Source organism: Manacus candei, unplaced genomic scaffold (assembly GCF_025592945.1).
Source record: "Manacus candei isolate 608988 ecotype Guabito, Panama unplaced genomic scaffold, ASM2559294v1 h1tg000084l, whole genome shotgun sequence".
Classification (NCBI taxonomy): domain Eukaryota; kingdom Metazoa; phylum Chordata; class Aves; order Passeriformes; family Pipridae; genus Manacus; species Manacus candei.
In genome coordinates this window covers 601,347-618,051 of record NW_026138132.1, presented here as the reverse complement: position 1 = coordinate 618,051, position 16,705 = coordinate 601,347, and the positions used below count along the sequence as shown (strand labels likewise).

The 16,705-nt window shown below is 59.7% G+C and overlaps 1 protein-coding gene across 2 annotated transcripts; it reads left to right on the top strand.

Moving 5' to 3' along the window:
* Positions 1 to 1,632: 1,632 nt before the first annotated feature.
* PLEKHA2 (pleckstrin homology domain containing A2) lies at positions 1,633 to 16,528 on the top strand. Of its 2 annotated transcripts, none has more exons than XM_051812015.1 (12): positions 1,633 to 1,753; positions 5,145 to 5,308; positions 5,705 to 5,761; positions 7,237 to 7,285; positions 7,405 to 7,502; positions 9,480 to 9,626; positions 11,491 to 11,640; positions 12,171 to 12,239; positions 12,360 to 12,430; positions 12,783 to 12,846; positions 13,124 to 13,201; positions 13,567 to 16,527. In XM_051812015.1, exons 2-12 carry the CDS (start codon positions 5,168 to 5,170, stop codon positions 13,900 to 13,902), a joined length of 1,260 nt encoding a protein of 419 aa, XP_051667975.1. In that variant the 5' UTR covers positions 1,633 to 1,753; positions 5,145 to 5,167; the 3' UTR covers positions 13,903 to 16,527. The 2 variants fall into 2 exon arrangements, with proteins under 2 accessions (XP_051667975.1, XP_051667974.1); XM_051812014.1 differs by lacking the exon at positions 1,633 to 1,753 and adding an exon at positions 4,364 to 4,431 and having other exon boundaries at positions 13,567 to 16,528.
* The last annotated feature ends 177 nt before the right edge of the window (positions 16,529 to 16,705 follow it).

The window sequence follows — 16,705 nt, the reverse complement described above, 5'->3', positions numbered from 1 at the left end:
ACTGTGGGGACCAGTTTCTTTCCTCCTGTGGCTGCAAAGGCATGGGGCTAAAGGTCTGCTAGAAAAACCACCAGGAGTGCTTGGTGTAGCTTGGTTTTGTGAGGGAGGATGGTAAAAGTGAGTGAACAGAATGAGGAGAAGAAAAAGGGGAATGACGAACAGAGAAGAGGATGGCTGGGACCATGGGAATTTGACTGCAAGAAGTATAATGCAAGGCAAGCAGCAAACAGCAGCCATCTGCCCCAGTCAACACATAAGGAAAAGGGGAACAGGTACTGAAACCAAAAAGAGCAAGTTTGAACAGAAGAAAAGAAGTAATTTGGCACCCTCGTTTCCAGCCACGGAACTCCCAGCTGGAGGATGCTGCTGGAACAGAGGCTTTGGTGAGAGCTGGAGGGTGAGAAAGCCAGAAGTCCTGGAGAACATAGATATGGAGTCTTGTGAGGGTAAACACCAGACAAGAGGGACACTGAGCTGCTGCCACTGGAGGAGAGTGTCTGGAAAGCAGATTATTCCCTGTCTGCTGTAAGTCCTGCTCCTTCCCCAGGGCACATGAAGGGTGTTCTCCTCCAGGGGCTCTGGGTGCTGGTGGGATCTCCAAAGGCCCTGGAGTAGAGACATGCCCTGCCCTGGGACTCCTCTCATGCTCCTACATCTGCTAATGGGGTGTCTCAGCGAGTCCCGGGGCTGCTCGCACCCCCCGACAGGCTACAGCAGTAAAACGCATTGGAAAATCCATGAGGAGAACCGCCAGGCTCTCGGAACGAACAGAGGGCAGCGCTGTGACTCGCTGCCGTGTGACCGCGCACGGAGCACAGCGCTGCCCCGGGCTCCGGCGGGTCACAAGGGCTGCGAGAGATGCCTCGGTACAAAAATACTCCGTGGAACAGTTTAGTCTTTGCAAAGGGAGGGATGGCGAGAGCGGGAGGCAGCGGCGGCAGGGCAGGGCGCGGGAGCTCCGGCGAGGATGCCGGGAGCAGGCAGCGCAGGCGGCGGTGGGGAGGAGAGGACACGCGTGGGACGGACGAGGGTTGCGGGTGTCCCCGAGCCGGGCTCCTGAGCAGCCTTGGCGGCGACGGCAGCGCCAGGATCGGTTTCATCCGCGCCGGGAGAAAGTGCTTCGGGGCCAGATGCAGTTCCGGAGAGAAAGCGGGGGCTTCCCTTAGACGGCACGGGGGCAGGGGTGTTTCCCGCTCCCCAAATCCACCCCGAACTCCCTCCAGCCGCAGCTTTCCAAAGGGATGCTCCTGCGGGAACCGCGACCCAAACTGGGCAACTCAGCTCCATCAGTGCCAGAGTCCAGCACACGCTGAGCGGTTTTGAGCGGGGTCTGGGGGCAGTCACCGGGAAGGACCCGAGCCTGGCACTGGGCGGCCCTGGGGGGCGCAGGGAACCTGCAGCAGGCTGGTATCGGGGCTGGCACCGGGCTGGTCCCAAGCCCTCCCCGCGGCGGCGGCGGCGGCGGACACGGACGGAGGGCGATGGGACGGAGGACACCGACCCCCCGCCCCACGGAGCCGCCCCGCACTCACATCCGGGGCCGGGTTTGCTAATGACAGACGTAATTAACCCGGAAAGAAGCGACGGCGGAGCCAGGGGCACACCCCCTCCGCCGCCCGCCCGCCCTCCTCCCGCCGCCGCCCGGCGTGCGCAGCGCCCGCAGCCCCGGCCCGGCCACCGGCCCCGCCGCTCCGCCGCCCCCCGCCCGCTCCGCCGGCCATGCGCGGGGGGCGCAGCCCAGGGACGCCGCGGGGTGAGTGCGGGGGCCGCGCGTGTCCGCGGAGCCGCCCGTGGGCAGCGCTCGCTCCCGGGCTCTTCTCGAGGGACCCCGCGGGGCGGGCTGGGAGCCCCCCCTGCCCCGTCCCCATCCTCCCCCCGGCCCCCTTCCCCCGGCTCCCCGGGCTTGCGGGGCGGCGGGAGGCGGCGGTGCCCCCGGCGGAGAGAGCGGGCGGGGAGGCGGCCCCGGGGTGGTCCCGGGGTGGTCCCGGGATGTGGCGGAGACTTCGGTCGCTGCAGCTGGAGCGTCCGTGCCCGGCCTGGGGTCGAGCCCTCCCAGCGCGAGCGGCTTCTGCCCGGCGGTGCCTGCAGTGAGGGGTCGGGGACGGGGAAGCGGGGGGCAGCGAGGGGGGCTCGCCGGGACGGACGAGGTTTGGGGAGCAGAGGAGTCCCCGCAGGAGCCCCAGGAGTACTGTGGGCACCATCGCCGCCGAGAGTCTGTGGGGTTGGAAGCAAACGTGCGGCGGGGATCAGGGATCTGCAGCTATTTGCTCTGCTCCCCGACTCTTCGTGGCCGGATAAAGAGCTGTATCCTGGCTGCTCCCAGCCTGCTCCCAACAGATTAATCATTCCATTAAGGCAAATGTCTGGAATTAGCAGGAGCGAGCTGCTGGGCTCTGCCTGCCCCGTCCGTCTCGCGGGTCGGGACAGACGTCGCCGCGCGAGCTCTTGGAGCTGCTCTGCAAGAGCAGTCGGAGGAAGTGGAGCTGCCGCGGCTGCGGCTCAGCTCGTGGGGCAGTGGGGCACCGGGCATCGCAGCTCCCAGCCCTCCGAAACGGGGGGTCCTCCTGCACCCCAGCCGCTACCAGGGCAGCTCGGGCAGACAGGCGCGAGAGAGGAGGAGGAGGAGGAGGAGGAGGATGCAGTGGCTGCCCTCAGGTGTGATGGGTGCTGTGGAGTGAAGTGCCGGGGAGATGGCTCTGGCAGCGCAGCTGTGATGCTCCAAATGTCGGGTCTCCCGTTGCCTCGGGTTTTCCTGCAGCAGAGTGTCCCTGGGTCACTCCTGCGGCTGCAGCTGTGCTGGGAGCAGGACAGAGCAGGGCACGAGCAGCCGTGACGGTGTGGTGGAGTCCTGGTGTCCTGGGCTTCTTCCCGGAAAGTCTGGCTGTGTGGCTGCACACGAGGCCTCTGAGCCACCCGTGGCCGCAGAGGGGACTTGGGTGCTGTGTGGACTGTGCCCTGCTCCTCCTGCCTCTCCCTGGGAAGCACATCCCCAGAGTGTTTTGCTGTAAACTTCTACAGACTAACTATTTGCCATCTCGTTCACTGCGTCAGGAAAGGGGTGTCTTTTTTATTGGGACATTAGGACTGAAAAAGCTCGAAAGTTGGTTGCTTCAGAGGTAGGAAGGAGTCCTGGTAGTGCACACCCTCTGATGTGCTTCACTAGGAGATGGCATGCATTCCTAAGCAGGATCTGGTAATGAGCTCCTGAGGGTTGGATTCCATGTAATGCTCAGAAAGTTTGTCGTTGTTGGGTGGCAGATCAACCTCTGTGAATCAGGGGTGAGCATCATCCATAAATCGTTGCCCCCAGTGCCAGTGTTATGTCCATCATGTTTCCATATGGGATGTCCTCAGAAGCTGAAGCTCCTCCTCACTCTGACGCCTTCAGGGGCTCATCCACACTTTTAAATGATGCTCCTTTTCTGTTTGGGTTTCACATAGAAATATTTATTATTTATGAGTTGGAATTTACAAAGTGCTGTATAAATAGTCAATGTTGGTGAGAACTGAGCATTTTATGGCCCTCCTGGAGTTCTGGCCCTCCTGAGCAGAGGGACTGATGTGTTAGCAGAGCTGGAAATGCTAGTTTTATCCTTTTCCTATGGAAAAGTGAAGTTCTCGGTGGCCCCAAGAACACAGACCAGTTGTGTCCTGTGGGATGTGAGGGGCAGGCTGGGGGCTGAGTGTAGGGCAGTCCCTGTCTCCTCTGCCCAGAGGTTTGTGCACATTCAAGTGCAACCTGAGGTCAGTGTGCACGGAAGGGCTGAGCTGTTTTGTGGGGTCCCAGACGAGCCTGTGGTAATGAAGGATGGCAGGGGAGGGACCTAGGGGGTCCTATCTGGGGTCCCATGGGGCTGGGGGCTCAGGGCTCATCCCTGCACTGCCTGTGGCACACTCTGCTTATCCTCATCCCTCTCCTAAGCAGAAATGTCTGGACTTTTGTTATCAGCAGAAGGAAGAGAGAGTTTATGAGGCTTGCTCTGAATGTGTTGGTGTGGTTGAAGGCACCCGGCAACTGGCTTTCCACGTGCTTCCCCACCACAAAAATAACCCCACAAAAAAGCAGTGAGACACGAAGTGCCCCACATAAACCTTCGCACTGGGGCACCCGTGTTGGGCTAAACCAACCTCTCCCCCTGCAGCAGCACAGTTCCCCTTGAGCCAAGCCCCAATACCCATCTCTGGAACACTGGTGATGAACTGAGGTCCTGACAGCAGGTTGACTTGTGTTCTGCCTCCTCTACCTTTGCAGCTGCACCCCAGCTCTTGCACAACCCTTGCCTCCTTGGGCCCCACTCCACTGCAGCTCAAAAATAGTATTTCCTCCTTTTCTGCATGAGGTCTTTTATTTGTGTGGCTCCGCTTCTGGCACCTGCGTGATCACCCCTCTCCTGCCAGACAAACCACACCGGCTTCGCTCTCATCCTCTGGGTAACGGCCGCCCCCAGCCCTTCCCTCCACCCTGCCCCGTGGATGGGGGGCTCTGCCCGGGCACTGGGACGTGTCCTGCCCACCCACCCGTGGCTCTCAGTGCCGCTTCCAATCCCTGCGTGGGGCTGGAAGTGAATAGAAGTGAACAGGTGTTCCTGCTGCAGCCCAGGGGGAGGCTCGGGGGAGACCCCCCTGGCTGGGGGACAGTGCCAGGGAGGGGACAGTGCCAGGGAGGGGACAGTGCCAGGGAGGGCCCATGCCCGTGGCAGACCTGGGGGCACGGTGTGGCCCCGCTGTGATGGGTCATTGTTTGCCCTGCTGACTCGGCATCCTGCCTGCACAGATTTCTGCTGGAGTTGCAGATTGTTTCCCATTTCCTGGGAGTGTGCTCGGGCTCTCTCTAGCGCACAGTCTGCTTCGGGATTATTTTTTGCCACAGTTCCCAGGGATCTGGTGTCTCACGTCAGATCCTTTGTGGCTACTTTGTCCTCTGTCCTGGGGGTTGGTGGCTCTTGGGGCTGAGTGATGGGTTGGTAGGTTATCCCTTTCCTCTCCCTCTGGTGAGCTCAGATGTGGCTGAGTGACTGCGCTGGCATCCTGGCACATCTGGCTCCAAGGGGTTGGGATGGCTCTGAGTGTGGGAGCAGCAACCTGGAAAGCTGGGGCTGTAGGAGCAGAGCACCCACCTCTCCCTGCCTGTCCTCGCTCCGCAGGGTGATGCCAGAAGGAACCCGGCATGCCGTACCTGGACCGACAGAACCGTATCTGCGGGTTCCTGGACATTGAAGAAAATGAGACCTGTGGCAAGTTTCTGCGGAGGTATTTTATCCTGGACACCCAGGCCAACCACCTCCTGTGGTACATGGACAACCCTCAGGTAGGCTCATGTGCTGGGCACGTCTGTGGAAGTTGTCAGTGAGTCTGTAGGCACATCCTGGCCTCCCTGGTAGAGGCATCTCCCCCAGGTCCCTGAAGGTCACTGCTTGCAGTGTGTGCTGTCTGTTGGGGTGTCCTGTGGCTGAGTGTGGCCATGACCAGGCTCCAGCCCCTCTGTGACCTCTGTGGTTTCCAGGACTGTGCCGAGGTGGGGACAGCACTGGGGTGCAGCACAGCAGGGCTGGTCCTGCTGCTGGGGGGTCTGAGCTGAACCAGGGCACAGGGAGGGAAGCGGCCGAGGCTGCTGCCTGACCCCGAGGACACAAACGAGAGCCTGGCTCGCCCCTGCCGCCTCCTCCCTGTCATTTACCTCCCATTGCTCATTCCTGTGTTGCAGAACCTGGCCATCGGAGCGGGTGCTGTGGGATCTCTGCAGCTGACCTATATCTCCAAGGTAATGTCGGGGTGGGGCGGAGGGAAAGGTGAATGCTCCCTCTTATCCCCTTATCCACGCGGCGTTCCCAGGAGAGGCGATGGCTTGCCCTGGAAGCACCCGGGGCCAGGTCCTGGTCCTGCCTGAGCTCGTGACAAGCTCCCTGGGATGGAGCCTGTGCAGGGCTGTGGGAAGCAGGGAGTCCCCACAGCACAGGGATCCCAGCACTGGGACCGTGTTCACCTTCACCCGTGGACCAGCATGGGACAGGATACGAGGTCGGGTTGCAGGAGGAAGAGGAAGGACACGGGGCAGCCAGGGACAAGTGGGGACAGGAGCGTGGTGTCGGCGTGAGCTGGACATGGAGCTGGCAGTCGGCTCCGTGGTGCACCAGGAGCTCTCCCCTGTGCTCAGAGGGCAGCGCTCTGAAGGACAAGACCTTCTGGAAACTCACTTTTGTGTGTCTTAACAGTGTTATCCGGCCTCCAGGAGAAGGCAGAAATAGTGCAATAAGTGACAACTGTTGCAGGACCAGTGAGTGAGACACGTGGAGCCGTGGCTGCGAGTGCAGAGAGTGGAGCTTGCACTGTCCTCCTCCTGCAAGTGGCCCCTCGGCCGCTGTGGGGGCAGTGGGGGGCTCGTGGCTGCCACGCCGGGCTCAGCTCGGCTTTATCCTGGAGCCGGATAAAGAATTGGACAGATCTCTCTGTTCCTGCTGAATCATGATTTATAAATTAAGCACAGATGAAGCAACGCCGGGAGGCTGAGCCTTCCCCATTTCGGAAAGAGCCTCACTTACAAATTATATAGGTTTTAGTTTAAATGAAAATTGCTGCAGGACAGCATTTGGTCACAAGCTGCGTGGTTGGGTTCTGCCAGCAGCTGGAACTACCAACAGTAAATATACCAGAAAAATGGAGGTTTGCTTGAGAAAACATATTTAAAGCATTATGGACTGGCTCTGATGGAGGAGGGCTGTCAGAATAAATACTCCATGAATGCTGTGCTTGGAGCCCCAAGGAATATTATTCTTATATAAATGATTCCTACTCTTTAGGGAGAAACCACTGCTATTTTCCCTCAATTTTCTTAATTGCTGACAAGAGCAACTGTGTTAGTCCAGAAGAACTCATGTTTCCGGGGCCTTTGAAAGCTCTCTGTGCTCTGCTGTGCAGCGCAGCCGGTGCCGGGGGGGACGTGGAGGATGAAAGTCCTGGCTCCGTGCTGACCTTCCCCTGGGACCCTGTGCCTGCTGCTGCCTATGCTCGCTGTTACTCTGACACGGGCCAGCTCCCAACAGCTGGCACAGCTGTGCTGCACCTCATGGGTCAGGGGGCACGGGGGTCCTGCCCAGGGGGGGCAGAGCCCAGGCTGGGCGCAGTGCCCGGCAGTGGCACGCAGCGGGGTGGGTGGGTGGGTGGAAAGTTCCAGCTCTCTTGCCCCCCATGAGCATGGGCTGTTATCTCTAATTTTGTCCCCGGTTTGCTCTGTCACAGGTCAGCGTCGCCACCCCGAAACAGAAGCCGAAAACTCCGTTCTGCTTTGGTGAGTGAGGGGACCCTGGTGGGCTCTGTGAGGGGACACCCTGCCACGAGAGACTGTGGCATGGGCCGTGAGCCCTCCTGGCTGCTGCCAACTGTCCCTGTCCTTCCCTTCCCTGGCAGTTATCAACGCTCTATCCCAGCGCTATTTCTTGCAAGCCAGCGATCAGAAGGATCTGCAGGACTGGGTGGAGGCGCTGAACCGGGCCAGTAAGATCACGGTAGGTCACTTAATGCTCTTCTCAGATGCTGCCTCCACCATCCCCAGGGATCCTCCTGGTTGGGATTTACTGGGTGTGTCTTTCTTCACCCTCCCAGCCCAGCTGTGGGGGACGGCGGCTGCGCCCCAGGAAGGTTCCAGTCTTGGAGCTGTCCCCATCCCCGCCTGCTCCAGGGCCCTCTCCCTCCTGTTGCTCCTGCTGACTGGGATCCAGCCCAGCCAGCTCCTCACTGTGGCTGTCAAAGGGCGTCTCTCTTGTGCTTCAATAACTTATTTACTCCATTTTTATTCTTCCTGGGATGCCGGGTCTCGTGGCGGGGCGCAGCGAGTGCCCTGCGCTGTGGGGAGTGGCGGGGCGGGCTGTGCTGCATCCAGCGGGGTTCATCTGCCATCTCCTCTCGTCTGCTGCTGTGCTCAGGGAGCCGTGCACTGATGGTCACTGACCCAGCAGCTCTCAGAGCCTGTGCAGAGCCTGTGCAGAGCCTGTGCAGTCTGTGCTCCGAAGCTGCCGGGGCTCCCGGCGATGGGGGATGTGCTGCACTCTGAACGGGAGCCTCCTCCAAAGGCTGGGGGTGATGCTCAGCTGGCAGTGCCCGCTCCAGGGGCTCAGGGTTGGGAGCTCCAGGATGACTTCTCCCTGCACCTGGATGGGGGGGTCCCTGGGAAGGGGTTGGGGGTTTCTGCTGAGCTGCAGTGAGCAGTGGGGCCAATGCTTAATGCGAGCAGAGTTCTGCTAGATGGTGCACTGATGCGTGTTGTTTGTGGTGTGTAAACCAAGGGCAAGGAAAAATCACGGTAAACAGCTTAGGTTTGGGGCCTATCAGATGAGATTTTTCTTTAAAATCCCTGGAGTGCCATGTTGTAGCCTCTGTGGCAAACTCACCTGCAAGATCAGACCTGGCTTGTATTTTCTTTTTTTTGTCTGCAAAGACCTCTGTGCCTGCAGCCACCAGACTGCAGGGGCTGTGGCTTGTGCCTTCTCTTTCTGGGTCCAGGTGATATTGGCCACGACCTTCACCTCCAGAGCTGGGTAGGGCTGTAACCAGAGCCTGCCCAGGCTGTGTGTCTGGCTCTACCATCAGTGTAGTTTCCTCAGGGGTTGCTGCCTGGAGGGGGTGGAGGGTCTGCCAGGCTGGCAGAGGTGGGACCTGGGGTGATGGGAAGATGAGATACATCTTCTGCCTCTGCAAGAAACTGTGGTGATTTCCATACCCTGGTGTTGGCCAGCCCTTCCCGACTCTGGCTGTGTCCCAGCTGGCCGACCGGCTCTTCCAGCCCTGCAGGGAGGAGTTGTCACGGGCTGGCTGGGAAACTCAGGGCTACTGGGATGTGGGTGACGCTGCCACTCTGCCCTGCTTTGGGGGGAAAGCAGGAGGGTGGCTTGGAGCCAGGGACCCCACTAATGGCAGTAAGGAAGTGGAAGTGCAGGCTCGGGAAGGGAAAGTTGGAAACACGCCTTTTTGTCCAGAGCCAGGTGCCAGAGGGAAGGAGCTGGGAGGGGGAAAGGGAAGATGCCAGTGCTGGGAGCCGGGTCCCCGCAGCACAGCCTGTGCCCAGGGGTGTGGGGCTGCTCTCAGCAGGGTCACAGCCAGGCTGGGGGGCTCAGCAGCGCCCGGCTGTCGGCTGTGGACGTGCAGCTCAGCCTCGTTAGCCAGACCCAGCTCCTCATTAAGCCTGGCTGTAAGTGGAGCGGGGACAATTAAAGGAGCAAGTGTCCCACAAAGGCACTGAGGTGCAGAGGCGAATCGCAGGCGCCTCTGAGATGGTGCTTAATCATTCAGCACCTCTCATCTCCCATCTGGGTGCCTCCTGCAAGCCGCCCAGGGGGGCCCACACCCTTCCTAACTGGGGTGCTTGTTCAGGTGTTATTTTTTGAAGGGATGTTTCTGCATTAGACAGAGACAGGGGTGCCCAGTGCAAGCGTGGGGCTGCCCTGCCTGGTCACCCTGTGCCCTTCATGCCTTTGCTTCTCCCACAGGTGCCAAAGGGCGGCAGCGTCCCACCAGCCACGGAGATTGCGAAGCCCCCGGTGGTCCCCCAGGCCCAGGAGAGGAAGCCCCAGGTGGCCTACAAAACAGAGATTGTGGGGGGGGTGGTGGTCCACACGCCCATCTCCATCAACCAGGTGAGCTGGTATGCACTTATGTTTCTGGAAACCAGCGTGGTACCCGTCCCACTGCGGGTATAAAGGGCTGCTCTGAGTACCCTGTGGCACCTCTGCTTTGTCTTGCTGTGAGGTGTGATGAGATGAGGGGTGTGAGGAGGAGGAGGAAGCCTCAAATCCACTCGGCTTCCTGGCCATCACCATCCACCCCCTCGTCCTGGGTCCAAATCCTGCCTCCAGGTGCCCAGGGCAGAGGGACTAGCCTGTCCTGGGGGGGGAGGCTGGCCCTGCTTGCTGTGGCTCTGCACCCCCTTCCCTGGCACACGGCTGGGGGTGCACGTGGCCGTTGGCATCGCCCACCTTTGGGCACTCGTCCAGCTCCGGGTCTCACTTCAGCCCGGATCAGTGGCAGCACTAAAAATAGAGCAGACAATTAGATCATTGCAGTGGTTTCTGCTTTTAACACGTCCCTGGCCGCAGGGTTCAGCAGGGTTGTGGAGGTGTGCAGGGGGCAGTGGGGTGCACAGGGGTTTTTTGGAGGTGGAGCATCAGCTGCCAGAACGTTTCTGTGCTCTTGCTACCTCTTTCTGTGTGAAATGGCCATTCCTCTGCTGCAGCTTCCTGGGTGCGTCTGTGGTTTCCTGGCTGGTGCTGCTCCGGGGCTGCAGGGGGGAGCCCCACACTCTGGCTGCACCCCCAGGCTGGCCAGCAGCATCACCCCAGCTCCAGGCTGTGACCCTCCCTGTGGCAGGAGTGTCCTCACCTCTGGCTTGGACACCACCTGTGTAACACCCAGCAGAGCTGGCACAGCCCCAGGCGAGGGGCACAGGTGGTGTCCCCGTCCCAGCAGGGCTGGAGCTCTGCTCCGCTGCTCTCCCCAGGGGCTGGCAGCACTTTAGGGCCAACCAAAAGGTTGCTTGTCTGTCCTGGGGATGCTGAAGCAGCTCTGGAAGGTGCTGGAAGGCACAGGGCAGGCAGGCCGTCGGCTTAACCGCACCGGCAGTCGCACCGGCACGGGGCCATATAAGGCTGGTGGCAGCCAGGGCCACCCCGCTGCCATGGCAATGCTCAAACCTCAGCCCAGCGGGAGGAAGGGGTTGGAGGGACGGGGAAGGAGCTGAGTGCAGCAGATGTTTCATCTCAACCATCCTCTTGGCTGCTGGGGGGAAGGGAGGGCGCTGGCGGGGCGATGCTGGCAGCGGGGCAGGGTCCACCCCTTGGGGTGCTCTGGGACGTGCTGGGGGGAGCCAGGGGTGAGTGCTGGGCACACGGCCACAACCACAGCCCCTCCATGCCTGTAGCAGTGAGTGTTGCACTTGAGGAGAGACAGCTTGGGGCCAGAGAAGTCACAGCTTCTCTTCCTCGACTCCAAGCACCCCAGTGTCTTTGGGAGAATTTGGCTCTGAAAATGTGGAGCAGAGACTGTATGGCTTTCCTGAGCAGTTTATTCCCATGATATATTGCCTTCTTCTGCTGGAAAACATCCCTGCTTTCTAACTTGGGTTTGTCTGGTGGCTCTTGTTCTCCTCGTACCTGCAGTGGTGCAGTTGAGTCACCTCTCAGTGTGTGATGAGCCAGACAGATGAGCTCCCTTAACTCCCCCGCTTCAAGAGATTTTTCTCTTGCTTTTCTGTAGCCTTTCTGATTTTTTTAACATGTGGGTGCTAAAAGGGTGAAGAGTACCATGGCAGCAGCCTGGAAAGCTGCCTGCAGTGAGAGAACATCAGCTCTGGACTCTGGCTCATTCCCTGCCAGTGTCCAGTGCCGCCGGTAGCCCTTGGCTCACATATTGCATCAGGTGGCTTTTCCCTGCAGCTGGGTGTCCTGCATTCCAGCAGGGAATTCCCCTCCCTGCTCCCAGTGACTCTGTTCTCTCTGCTCACAGAACGGTGGGGACGGAGGGGAGGGCAGTGAGGTGGGGGCTGCCCACCCGCTGCTGCGGCGCTCGCAGAGCTACATCCCCCCCTCGGCCACCAAGCCGCCCGCCGGGCCCCCCGCGCTCAAGAGCGGCTTCTGCGTGAAGCAGGGGAATGTGGTGAGTGCCGGGGAATGTGGTGAGTGCCGGGGAACGGGGTGAGTGCCGGGGAATATGGTGAGTGCCAGGGAATGTGGTGAGTGCCGGGGAACGGGGTGAGTGCCGGGGAACGGGGTGAGTGCCGGGGAATATGGTGAGTGCCAGGGAATGTGGTGAGTGCCGGGGAATGTGGTGAGTGCCGGGGAATATGGTGAGTGCCAGGGAATGTGGTGAGTGCCGGGGAACGGGGTGAGTGCCGGGGAACGGGGTGAGTGCCAGGGAACAGGGTGAGTGCCGGGGAACAGGGTGAGTGCCGAGGAACGGGGTGAGTGCCGGGGAATGTGGTGAGTGCCAGGGAACAGGGTGAGTGCCGGGGAATGTGGTGAGTGCCAGGGAATGGGGTGAGTGCCGGGGAATGTGATGAGTGCCAGGGAACAGGGTGAGTGCCGGGGCTGGGAGCACTCCGGGGACACCCTGCGTGCAGCACCACGACGGCGTGGGTAGGGAGGGTGGCAGAGCCCAGTGCCCAGCGATTCCCTCCTCTTTTCCAGAGGAAGAGCTGGAAGCGGCGGTACTTCGTCCTGGATGAGTTTTCCATCAGTTACTACAAGTGTGAGCAGGTGAGCAGCCCCCCCCGGGACCCCGAGCAGAGCTCTGGCACCGCTGCTGTGCCAGCGCGGGGCCCTCCGTGAGAGGCACATCCCAGCCGAGCCCATCACTGCCTCCTCTCACCTCTGCAGGACAAGGAGCCCTTGCGTTCGATTCTCCTGAAGGACGTTTGCAAGACCCACGAGTGCCTGGTCAAGTCTGGGTAATGCTCCCATCCGTGTTTCCCGGCCGTGGCTAAAGTAAAGATATACTGTACTGATGTATCTCTGAATTATTTATTCCAAATAAGTGATAGCAAGCTGACATTTAAAACGAGCTGGGAATGCGGTGGGTTATGGTGAGGGAGGGCAGGGGTCTGCCTGCTGATGGCAGAGCTGGGGAGGGTGTGTGGCCGAGGGTCTCTGGGGACCTGGAGTCTTCTCAAAATCCCAATGAGACCCAAGGTTTGCCTTCAATATGTTTCTCCCCGGCACGCCCCAGAGATGAGGATAAACACAGGTTTTTTCCATCCACGATGGCTGCTGGGGTGACTGTCTCTTTCTCACTGCTTCTAGTGACCTCCTGATGCGGGACAACCTCTTTGAAATCATAACAAGCTCCAGGACCTTCTACATCCAGGTGAGCAGCCGAGGCTGGGATAGTTTTTTGGGGCAGCTCTCAGCAAATGGGCTGTTCCCTGCAGCCCCTCAGCAGTGAACATGGACAGGTGGGGCTGTAACACACGGTGAGAGCTGTTCACTTCTCCCTTGGGCTTATTTATGATGGGGGCTGTTTGAGAGCAGGAAAAGGCAGAGCTGAGCCTTGGGAATGCCGGGACAGCGGGTGCCTCATGCCCCTGCGTGGCTGCATCGTGGGTGGCAGGAGGCAGAGCCTCACTGGGCTGCTGTGTTTGCAGGCAGACAGCCCCGAGGACATGCACAGCTGGATCCGGGCGATCACGGGCGCAGTCCAGGCCCTGAAGACCCGCCCCAGGGTAGGTCATGTCCTTTCTGCTTCCTATTTAGTGTCTAATGGAGCTCAGGCCAATGTGTGAGATATTTATTTAGTGTAAGTGCTTGGTTAGACTGATTATTCCAGGATGAGATCCCTGCCCTCCCTGGGTTTGCCAGTCACTGGAAAAGCTTCCTTTGGAGAAGTGACATTCAGGTGCCAAAGTGGACCTGCATAAGCCCTGCTCTGCTCCGAGGCACAAGCGAGAGCCTGACGGGTGGCAAAGGCTGTGGAATTCCGCCTTTCCCTTTGCTCTGGGCCCTTTTCTTTCCTGCAGAGTGTGTGAAACAGGCAGGGCGCAGCGTCCACGCCCAGACCCGGCAGCCTGGCTCTGCTCTGTCCTTGCAGGAGATGTCCTTCATGAGATCCACCTCCATGGGCAGGCCCGGCGGCTCCTCGGCCCCATCCCCGGCACGGCCGGCGGCCGAGGAGCGGAGAGCCCTGTGCAAGGCCCCGTCCAGCTCCTCCTGGCAGCCCTGGACGCCGGTGCCGCAGGTGCCACCAGCAGAGGGGAAGCGGCCGGAGCCGCTCAGAGACTCGGTGTTCGTGCCGGCGCTGACGGAGCGCGCGGGCAGAGCCGCGCCGGGCACGCGCCTGCGCCACAGGTCGGAGCCGCAGCACCTCAAGGAGAAGCCGTTCGCCTTCGACCTGGACGACGAGAGCATCCGGACCTCCGACGTCTGACCGGGCACCGAGCCACCCCCCCGCTCCACCCGCGGCTGCCGGGGGTCCCTGAGGGGCGACTGGGGCTGTGCAGGGTGGTCCCTTCCCTCCCCACAGCCCTTCCCTGCGAGGCAGGGTCGGTCTGGACCTGCATCCTGGTGCCCTGCTCTGCCCCGGCTGCTCCTGCCCGGGCTTGGCCCCGGTGGCTCCATGTTTTGGAAGGTGCCTCCGGGCACTGCCAGCACTTGCTGTGTGGGGCAGGAGGTGCTGGGGGCCTGGATGAGGGGACATCTTCTGCAACTCCATAATTTCCCCCAAAAACCAAGTCTGGAGGAAGCGGCAGGAGGTCTTGGAAGCATGAAGGGAAGCGTGGCCTTTCTTGTGTTTGAGAAACGTTTCTGTCCCCTTTGAAGCTGCTCAGACTCCCCAGGAGTGGGGCAGAGCTGAGAGATACCAGCCCACAGCTGCCCACACAGGGGACTCCCTGCAGCTTCCCCTTCCAATGGCTTATTCCCCTCGGACCAGCTCTTCCCACCGCCTGCCCAGGGGTGTATCAGCAATCTGTTGGCTTTTAATTACGTCCTTTTATATGTGTGGCTCCTGTTGAACCCCAGCCCGGGCAGGTGCTCAGCCTCCCCAGATGTTTTTTGGTACTTCCTGAGCACGAGCCAGAGCAGGCAGCTGGAGCAGCGGTGGCTCCCAGGTGGGAGCATCCTCAGGTACGGTGTTGGTTTTGCACTGGGCACACCTGGACACAGGGAGCTGTGCTGGGTGGTGAAGGGCTTTTAGCAAAAAGCACTGAAAACTGAGTGCCTGATGGAACTGGGCAGACTTGTCTGGCTGACTCACCCCCTGCCTGCCTGAGGTGGAAACCACCACGAGTTTTTAGAGCAACATGAATTGTCATTTCCATAACCAAATGAGCTCCTGTAGGTGTGATAAATAGTGTGTAGAAAATCCAGGTGTTCCCTTGGCAGCGAGATCGTCTGATACCTTCACCCCGAAAGTGAGTGCAATCCCTGGGTGCTGAGTGAGGGCACAGCTCCCCTTTCGCTTCCCTGGCCATTGCACATCCCCTGCTCTGCACACTCAGCCCAGCGTGCTCCCCAGGAGCACAACATCTGGTTTCTCCCTGCCCTTTTGGGGCCTCCAGCTGTTTGACAGCTGTGCTTCAGCCTCAGCCCAGGGTTGAGCAGAGCTTTATCAGTTGAGCTCTGAGCCTTGATTAGCCCAACTGACCTTAACATGATTCAAATTGCACCTTCCTGCCTTGATCCCCTCTGGGGACCGGTGTTGCTGCTCCAGGGCAGGCACAGGGGAGCTGCCTTGGTGCAGCTGGGGGAGGCAGGGATGGGGCCCCCCAAGTTCAGGGGTCTCAAAAGGGGTTGTGTGGAGGTGCTGGAGAACATCGAGATGATGAAAACAAGTGGGAATCGATGAAAACGGTACAGGGCAAGTGTTAGTACTTGTTATTTAATTGTAGCAACTCAGATCCTGCTGTTCCTTTTTCCGCTCTTTTTTTGCTTTATTTGCACTAGAGTTTGAAATCTTTAATTTTTTTAGGCTGACTTGCTGTTTGGCTCCTAACACAGTGTTTCAGGAATGATTCAGTAGTTTGGTAAGCCCATCCATCAGAGTCACAGTGTTTGGTGACAGCGCTCTGACCTCAGTCTTGGAGAACAGGGAATGCAGAGGGATGATGGTTCCTTCGTGCAAGGCCTTGGAACCACAGAGTCCAGAGTGTTCCTGGTGCTTGATAATTGCACAGTTTCCTCAGGCCTGGGATGGTAAAACAGAAGCTTGTTGCACAATTAGGGTTAATTATCCAGGAGGAGAAACTACCAGTGACTCCAGCATTATTGCAACATTCCTGTTGCTCATTCCCACCCTCCTGCATCCCCAGGACAGTGTGAAGGCTGCAGATGAATTTCAAGTGTGGAGCTGAGCTGGGCTCCAGACCCATCTGTTATGCAGGTGGTGTCGGGGAGAGGAATTTCCCTCCCATCCTGAAGGACAGGGCGGATGCAGCCAGACCTCGATGAGCTTTGTGGTGATTTTAAAGCAAACTGGTGTCCTCTCAGCTCTACATTTGTCTCCCAGCTCTCTGGCGTGGACACACCTCCCTGGAGCTGATCCCTCCCGTGCTGTGGGGCTCTCCTGGGGGTGCTGCAGATTTGGGGTGCCTTGTGGGCAGAGTGGTGTGAGAGAAGGGTCTGCTCTGTTCTGATGGGTGTTCCCAGGTGATTGCAGCCGTTCCTGTGAGTGCTGGCTGGGGATTTCAAGTGCTCTTAGGGCCGGGGGCCTCGTGTGGGTGATGCTCCGTGACTGCCAGGGTGTGGGGTACCTGCCCCCCCGCCTGGAAATGCTGGAGGGCCCTTTCTTCCCTGTGTTTTTAAATAAAGAGGGAAATCCCAGTTGCTTTCCCAGGCTGTCCCTTTGCACTGTGTATTTTGGGTAAGAATTGCCGGGGTGTTGAACGCTGTCCCCACTGGGGTGGGGGGACAGGGTGCAGCAGCTGGGGGAGCCCGAGGCCACTGGTGGGTGCCCCCCACTCTCAGGGTGCTGCTGCCCTGCACACACGGGGGCTCTGGGTCTGGGGGGACAGGGATGTCACAATTCTTTGCCTTTCCAAAGGTGTGGGAAGGAGGGAAGCTGCCAGACCAAGGCCCCGAGTGTTCCTCAGTGTAGCTCAGGAGAGCCTGGTGCAGGAAGGAATTTGGGGTCCCACTGTGAGCTGGCAGCAGGGGGCTGGGACGTGGGAGCTGTTCATGACAATGGGCTTTTGCACATGGGATTATTTTTTTTTTTCTGGCTCGCTGCAGAA

Coding starts and splice junctions, on each gene's coding strand:
- PLEKHA2 (XM_051812014.1), top strand. CDS start 5,168: ATGCCGTACCTGGACCGACAGAACCGTATCTGCGGGTTCCTGGACATT. Junction 11,641..12,170: donor GCGTGAAGCAGGGGAATGTG/GTGAGTGCCGGG, acceptor CCTCTTTTCCAG/AGGAAGAGCTGGAAGCGGCG. Junction 12,240..12,359: donor GTTACTACAAGTGTGAGCAG/GTGAGCAGCCCC, acceptor TCACCTCTGCAG/GACAAGGAGCCCTTGCGTTC.